We start from the raw sequence: 7,931 nt of genomic DNA on the forward strand, positions 1-7,931 counted from the left end.
GATGCCTAAAACTTGAATTTGATGACACCTACCTTGGGCTTTAGCCGGTATAGAAATTGATCCCTAATATATAAATTTAAAATAAATAAAGTTATATATTTTGATTCGAATTTTTTCAGTATATTTGTATATAAGTATGGCTTAAGTTTTAATTATTTATAAAAAAGAAATAAATATTTAAACATTTTAAAAATAAAACTCACATAAAAAATGTCACAAACAAAATAAATGTCGTGCCGACAATGCCTATTAACGCACGAAGACGTGACCTTCTGGCTCAACAAATACAGCTCTTGCATTGTCTTAGGTAGTATAGGTATCTTGCATGCGGTTAAGTTTGAAAAAAAATATATTTTTTGATTACATCAGTTGACAATTTATTCTGAAGGATGTTTTAGTCATTAGAAAAAGTGAAGTTTTTACACTATTAAAAGAAAGAGAGTGATTGAAAAGTGAAATAGTAAATATAAAGTGAGTATAAAAATATTATCTTAAATAAATTTCAGTATACGAAGAAATTAGTCCGGGAGTCTTACTTAAAAAGGAATTATAAATGGAAGATGAAAGTGGTGATAATTAAAGCATAAATGAATGGATAGGTTGAATAGTTATTTTGTTGTTATCCAAGTTGAGGCAGGCACATGTGGCAGTGGTCGTAATTAGTGGGAACCACAGAATGTCACTTTTGCGTTTGAAAAATGACAGGCGAGGGAGAGAAAGGGTCGGGTTATGCAGTTGTGGTAGTCGTGGACTGCATTCTTACCTTGCCTTTCACTAAACCAAGAAGCTGAGGCATCCCTTATTGTGTGTGGTTCTCTTTTCCTTATCTCTACCCCCAAAATCTTTAAACTTCGCTATATATAAATAAAATGCATTATCTTCTTCACAAGCTCCTCTTAATCCCTTGTTTTTGTGTAACACGCAAGAACCATGTCAGATAAAGTGAATGGGTTGCCCGAGGACCAAGCGTGGCAAGAGCTGAAGCTTCCAGACTTGCTCAACAGTGATGCTGTAAGAGAAATCCATGCAACGATTGAAAAAGAATGGGATTTCCTTAAGAGGTCAGCTTGCCAAACTGCTGCGGGAAGGGCTCTGTGGAAACATGCCATCCATGATCCACTCGCTGATTTACTGGCAGGGGAGACTTACTTGAGAAACCTCCATGAAAAGATCAAGAACGACCGCCTCAACAATGCTCGTGAAATTTCTGGAGTCATTCTTGCAGTACGAACCCTCTGGTTTGATTCTAGGCTAGAAGATGCCCTCAATTCCCCAACTGCCAGAGCAGCTCAGGTTGTTCTCCTTGGCGCAGGTTTGTCCACATCAGCCATTCATTTAATTTTGTCTTCTTAACAGCTTTCATCGCTTTTTTTTTTTTTTATTAATATTGGTAGCCGTAACTGATCAGTTAACTAGCAGGTTAACTCAGAATAAGTAATTAATTATGTTGGTCAAATGTGACTGTGCGAGTTTATTGCCTCTCAGAAAATAATAGCATTAGGCTAAAAGAACGTTTGAGTGAAACTACCAACGCCCTCAAGATCACGTTACAAGATATATAAAGGACACCTCCTTGATTTTGGCAAACCAATTCTTATATCATTACTAACATTTTTTTGGACCACAGTCTATCTAGCCATCAGCTAAACATAATCAATGACATCACAATCCAGTGCATCTGTCCATATTCTTCAGAAATTAGATGTAACTGTCCATGCCTATAGCATTATATTTACCCTAGCAGTTATATATACTCGTAACTTTTTGGTACAAAAACTATATATTGATAAAGTTGGAAGTTTTAATGTAGGAATGGACACGAGAGCATATCGTTTGAGTTGCTTGAAGGACAGTGATGTGTATGAGGTGGACTTTTCAGGAGTGTTGGATGTAAAGACCACTATTTTACAAGCGGCTGCGGACTCAGCGTACGACTCGCAACATATTATGTCCAAAGCCAAATCCTTAACCAGAGTAGCAGCCGACATAAGAGAAAATGACTGGATGGAAAAGCTTGAGACTGCGGGATACATACCTCAAAAGAGCACTGTTTGGATTCTAGAAGGTATCATCTACTACCTCACCCAATCCCAAGCCATGCAAGTGCTGAGAATTTTGGCTAACAAATGCGCGTTAGCACACACAGTCCTTTTAGCAGACTTCATGAATAAGCCATCAACCACTCTATCCAATTCAGTCTTCCAATTTTACAGCGATTGGCCAGACCATCTATTGCCATCCCTAGGGTTCACTAATGTAAAACTTTCACAAATTGGAGACCCAGATGCCCATTTTGGTCTCTTAAATGATCCATTAAATCTCTTCAACAGGCTCCTCAGTTTGCCCAGATCGCTACAAACCAATCCAGACGATGGAAAGCCATGCTGCCGATTGTACTTGGTGGAAGCTTCTGGTTCACCTGATCAAAATGTTTCACATAATGGACCAAACACTCAGTCTTGATATGTATAACCCTGTCCCAGATTCACGTCCAATAATCTTGTGGAGATGTATCCTCATTAATTGTATTGTACAATTAGCACATGGGAAGTAGGTATCACATTTTTATTTGCAAATTCGCCCAACAATTGTTGGCCCATATATGACGTCGCTCCTATAATTTATGTTCTACGCAGTCGGCGACCCAGGTAAATTAATTCTGCCTTTTTTTTCTCTTTCCAGTTCTTGTTGGAAGAATTCAACTCTCTTCTAGGCGTAAAATGATGAAAATATTGCTGGTAAATAAATAATGCAGTTATTAATATCCATATTTGGTATTACTATTTAGCAAATACACCCAGTCAATTACTCCAGCCCCAAATCAAAATCCGATTTTTCACTCAACAAAATTGAAACAACAAATAAATAATGTTCAGAGCAATTTTTTTTTTTAAATAAAAAACTGACAATCATTTTAATTCTAAAATTCAATTGTTATATTTTATTCATCACATTTCTAACTGTTTTTTAGTATCATAAAAAAAAATGCCTACTACATATGTTGTGATATTACCTGATTATAAATAAATAAAAGTAAACTCTGAAAGAAATTATCACCAAATGAGTTATGTGAAGTAGATGTCTACTATTGTCTTGATTTGGCAGTTTCCAAGATATGGGGGAGGCGGGTTGTCCCATTTAGAAAAAAGCATTTATTACTTTTCTCCATTCAGTTTGAAGGTACACAAAAATCTTCAGCAACCACAACCTCTCCCTCATTAAAATAGCAGTCTCTTTCAAGAAGGCAGATACGCATCTTGTATTTTGTATCTTGGATTGGAGGAGAGTATCTATAAACTGATGACAACTGGACAGAAAACATCAAAAAGAAAAAGAAATGACTCAACAGAGAATATAGCACATTTTCTCTAAATAACGTACCATTACAGAAAGATAGCATCGATCAGCAAACAATACTTCCAGCTAAAATCACAATATATCATTTAAAATATTGTAACATTTAGAATCCTAATTGGAGTGATAACCGTTCCCGTATCGTATGAATTTATTTGATCCTTTGTTTAGAGCAGGACATTCCCTTCACAGTTCCAAACAAAAAGGGAAACAGCCATAGTTTAAGATGTAAATCGCTCATATTTTTTTGGCTGATTTTAAGAAATAATTTCAGAACATCCTAGCAAATGCATATTCAGTATGTCAAATTATGAACACATCCCGTAATATCAAAACGATAAAGCTATTAAGAGCATGCGTATTTCCTCTATAAAACGATTCAGAGGATTGAATGCATTGAAAAAGAATATCATATGATTATTGACAGAGTGCTTACAGATTTCAGATTGAGAAAACAAATAAGTATTTTAAAGTACGGCAAAATCATATTTTGGTATTCTCGGTAGTCAGCAAACCGGTGATACCAGAAAATTGGTTATTACACCAATAAGCTCCCTGAAAAACAAGTGAACGTTTTAGCAAAGGCATAAACCCAAAGCCTAGTTCAGACAGTACGGTGGTGAAACAGTTTAGAGTCAAAACAAGATTCAGGTCTATTTGTTGATGAAATTATACACTACCATTTTTCGTTTTGAAAGTGCAATCTGTTAAAGAAGCTTAAAACTATAGATACGGCCAACCTTTTTCGTTATGGTAGATAGTAACTAAAAAAATTTTAAAAAAAAATCAAAGGAAAGTAAGCACTTAGAAAAAGACAGAAGCACATACTTGCGTGATTTTTTAAGGATCAACTTTCCACATCAAAAAAAGTAGGATAGGCTATTCTTTACAGTTAGGTTTCAACTTTCAAGGCAATCCGTAATTCCCTGCTCAAATTTGTCGAGATCAGATATGGTATCTGATACAGCATCCGCTATCTTTTCTCTGGGGGAAAAAGAAGGATTTTAGGCACAATCCATTGATACAATAATCAGGTGATAAGCACCCGAATAATAAAATTAAAACAAGCAACAATAACTTTGAAAGATAAACCTCCGTCTCTTTAATACTTGAAGAGGCTAGAAAAAAAAAAGAAACCAAAACTGACAGCAAATCATGAAGAAAATATATATATATATATATATATATATATATATATATAGCAACACTATTATAATTTAATCCAAAATAGATAGATCCTTGCAAGCATTAATAAAGAACCAGTTAAAGAGATTTTATAATTTTATACAAACAAATAGATAGATCCTTCCAAACATTAATAAACAAACAGTTAAAGAGAGGCAATAAAAGTCCAGTGAAAACTTTGGATGAAGCCCCTTTCAATCAATTGCAATAATATATTATCTGAGTTGTTCAAAACAGAAGAATAAATCTTAAGAAAGATCCACAAATAAATCAAACCTATGGTTCGGAACATTGCAGCAGCTTAACTACTGCTTTTCAGAAACCAAGCACTTCTCAAACAATTCCTAGTTCTCATTTTTTGTACACAAAGCCAATAAAAAAATATAAATTAGGCTTAACATGAAATAAATTGTAACAAAAAGTAAAGTGAAGATTATTCATTAGTAATCAATACTAAGATTCTGGGGGTGGGCTTGCAATGAACTAGGTTCAATTCTTCACAAATAGCATAGAGAATTTCTTGAAATAAAAAATCTCCCTAAAAGATATTCCTGCAAGCAACTACTACAGCAAATATACCTATCTGATGCAAGTTGAATGTTGGTTTCACTTGCCATCCCACTGATAGTGGCGAAAGATCTGCATTTTTAAGAAGCAATGTGGTAAAAAATATTCCCCTTTAGATGTAATCAAATTAGGTAAACATCATGGATTTTGATCTCAAAGGAATATTAACATGGAGGACAAAAGAAGTGTGTAAAACAATGCTTCTGGAAGAAGACATAACAAATTGGAGAGACAAGGACCATTGAGACACTTGGGACTCAAAGGTTCTGATATCATACAAAACTTATTCTCCTAAAACCTTGAGCTAATAGGTGAAGGTTCGTGAATGTCTGTTACATTTCTATCAGTTATCATGACACAACAAAGCCTCTTAATAATATTCATAACTGAAAGTATGAATCTATGACCATTTACACAAAAACAGTCTCTTTTACAAGCACGATAAAGCTAGAATGCTAGAATGCCCAGTAAATAATCCCCTAGAAATTAAATAATTAATAAATATTATAAGAGAATTTTACGAGCCACAAGTTGGTGCAGTAAACTACAGCACACCAATGCTGGAAATTGGATACCTTATAAGATTATCTAGCAAAGCTTCAGCTTTCAACTTTACAGGATCCTTATTTCCAAGCAACGAAGCAGCGTTCTTCACAATTAACCGAAATGTGCACACCTGCGCAAAAAAAGGGACAGTGTAGGCTAATTATGTCTCTGTCCAAATGATTCTTGTACTTGAGCTAGCATGCTTGTTTGGGGATAGGGACCACAAACAAAATAAAATTCCCAGAGGAGAAGAACAGGGATGGAAATAATAGTGAGGCTTTGGTGGGAGAAGAAAGAAGAAATAATTTTAACCTATTGCTGTTCATCTCTTTCCTTATCTACTCTCTATTTCTCTTCAACCCTCTCCTTATCTACTCTCTATTTTTCTTCAACCAAACGCCTTTAATTTATACGTTAGTTGTCATCTCTTTCTACTCCACCAACTATTTTCATCCTATCCATTTCTATCCTTCACCAAACAATATTAAAGTCCCCTTTCAACAGTATAAAATAATGCTAAAAGAAATGTCCTGTATTGCACAAGAAACCTATCACTGATAATTTGATTTTACAATATAAATATATTAACACCGGCAATCAATGAAATAATATTCTAGATATGATTTTAAAATAGAAAAAAAAAACAGTATATTTACTGATAGCATAAATTTTTTTAAATTATAACTGATTAACATGCATGATAAGCATTTACTTTTAGATAATTGCTCTAAAAATAATATTAAATAGGATATTTTACTGGTGGATAATAATGCATGCCTATGAAACTTTTTAAATGAGAAGGGAATACCAAACTTCATATTAGCCATTCGTGATTGGATAAATATAATATGGGGAATATGTGGTTTTAGTCTCTGTGTTTTTTCAATCTCAAGCATTACTTTGTTCTCTATGCTTTCAAATTGATAGATCGGTCCACCACCAACATCTTAAAATAAGTGAAAACTATGAGATATAATTTCTCAATTTAAAAGTTAAGGATTAAAACCACGTTTTACAAAAAAAGAAAAAAAAAACAAAATCACATTTTTCCAGTAAATTATTTTATTTACAAAAATCGAGTGATCGGTAATTTGAATTTGAAAACATTTTGATAATTGACACTCAATTACCGTCGTTGATTACTATTTTTCTATTATGCCATCGAAACCCTAATAATCAGTGAAACATGCGAGGCATTTGAATTATGCAAGCCATTAGAAGGCGAACACAAACCTCTACTCCGCTCTTGGCTTGGAAAGTGACGAAAGAATTCCGGTCCTGTGGTACGCAGTCCCTAGCAGCAGATATAAACAGCTGCTGAATCTGCTCCAAATCCTCATCCGTATAAGCAGCGTCGGTTTTCGCTGCAAATGGAACCAAATCGAAACCTGGTCAAGCTAAGAAGCATTGCAAGCGAGAAGAGGGAAAAAAACGTACTGAGCGTGAGATAGGCAGAGCGAAGGATTTGGCGGGAAGCATCCACGGGGGCCAACAGGAACTTGGAGGCCTTCCGTTTTTGCTCTTTCAGCCAATTCTTCGGTCCTGCTGCACAACAATTTCAAGAATTAGGGTTTTCGCGAATGCGACGAGAAGCAGCGAATGTAGCTGGGGAAGTAAGTAGAAGAAGAGTGGTGCCTACAGATGCCAAATTCAATGGCGGAGGCAGGTGGAGAGAGAGCGAGGAAGGACAGCAGAGCGATGTCTCTGCGAGAGAGAACAGAGGAAGGGGAAACGGTGCATTTTGGAGGGAGTGTAGCGCGCGCCGTGACAGTGGATAAAAGTACGCCAGAAAAAGAAGAAATAGGGGAAACGACAGTTGGCAATGGCATTGTTTTTGCTCACTTGTTTCCAGGTCGAATTGTTTCTTCTTTCTTACTCTGCACAATTTTCATACCAACCTATAAGGGGAAATTAATATTTTTTTTTTCTTTGCGATATAATAAACATATATATCTAGGGAAAGTGTTACTTGTCATATTCTAACCCATTTTAATGATTTTTTTTAATTTAGTATATTTTACTCTCTTTTCTCTGTTTGATTTAATTTTTTTTAAGATAATTTGTTATATTTAAATATTTGATATTTGCCAAAAGACTTTTTTTAGAGGTAATTTATACTTCTATACCATTATATAAATAAAAATAGTCAATTATACATTTTTTAAAATTTATTTTTATTAAATAATCAGTTTTAAATTTAATTATTTTCAAACTAAAATAACTATCTATAATAAACTATTACCTACAAAATAAATATAATTTACATATAATAAATATAA

At 34.4% G+C, this 7,931-nt stretch overlaps 2 protein-coding genes across 5 annotated transcripts; one reads left to right on the forward strand and one right to left on the reverse strand.

Annotated features, from left to right (window-relative positions):
• Positions 1–820: 820 nt before the first annotated feature.
• On the forward strand, positions 821–2,681 carry LOC124840856 (uncharacterized). Its single transcript, XM_047316987.2, has 2 exons — positions 821–1,312; positions 1,811–2,681. Exons 1-2 carry the CDS (start codon positions 931–933, stop codon positions 2,461–2,463), a joined length of 1,035 nt encoding a protein of 344 aa, XP_047172943.1. The 5' UTR covers positions 821–930; the 3' UTR covers positions 2,464–2,681.
• Positions 2,682–3,001: 320 nt separating this feature from the next.
• On the reverse strand, positions 3,002–7,557 carry LOC124840858 (uncharacterized). 4 transcript variants are annotated; one of them, XM_047316989.2, is made up of 8 exons: positions 7,292–7,553; positions 7,090–7,197; positions 6,886–7,016; positions 5,682–5,782; positions 5,119–5,178; positions 4,183–4,338; positions 3,791–3,909; positions 3,002–3,307 (listed from the first exon to the last, which is right to left on the reverse strand). In XM_047316989.2, the coding sequence occupies exons 1-6, from the start codon at positions 7,479–7,481 to the stop codon at positions 4,254–4,256; spliced, it is 675 nt and encodes a 224-aa protein (XP_047172945.1). In that variant the 5' UTR covers positions 7,482–7,553; the 3' UTR covers positions 3,002–3,307; positions 3,791–3,909; positions 4,183–4,253. The 4 variants fall into 4 exon arrangements, with proteins under 4 accessions (XP_047172945.1, XP_087950052.1, XP_047172944.1 ...); XM_088093926.1 differs by lacking the exon at positions 3,791–3,909; XM_047316988.2 differs by lacking the exon at positions 3,002–3,307 and having other exon boundaries at positions 3,714–3,909.
• Between the last annotated feature and the right edge of the window lie 374 nt (positions 7,558–7,931).

Source organism: Vigna umbellata, chromosome 7 (genome assembly GCF_029865625.1).
Source record: "Vigna umbellata cultivar VRB3 chromosome 7, Vumbellata_1.0, whole genome shotgun sequence".
In the NCBI taxonomy this organism is placed as follows: Eukaryota; Viridiplantae; Streptophyta; class Magnoliopsida; order Fabales; family Fabaceae; genus Vigna; species Vigna umbellata.

Bases quoted from the DNA above. Each gene is read 5' to 3' on its own strand.
- LOC124840856 (XM_047316987.2), top strand. From the start codon at position 931: ATGTCAGATAAAGTGAATGGGTTGCCCGAGGACCAAGCGTGGCAAGAG. The intron at 1,313-1,810 runs GTTTGTCCACAT...GTTTTAATGTAG, and splicing joins GGTTGTTCTCCTTGGCGCAG to GAATGGACACGAGAGCATAT.
- LOC124840858 (XM_088093926.1), bottom strand. From the start codon at position 7,481: ATGCCATTGCCAACTGTCGTTTCCCCTATTTCTTCTTTTTCTGGCGTA. The intron at 7,198-7,291 runs GTAGGCACCACT...ATTGTTGTGCAG, and splicing joins CGCCATTGAATTTGGCATCT to CAGGACCGAAGAATTGGCTG. The intron at 4,339-5,118 runs GTATATTTGCTG...TTTTTCCCCCAG, and splicing joins ATTCAACTTGCATCAGATAG to AGAAAAGATAGCGGATGCTG.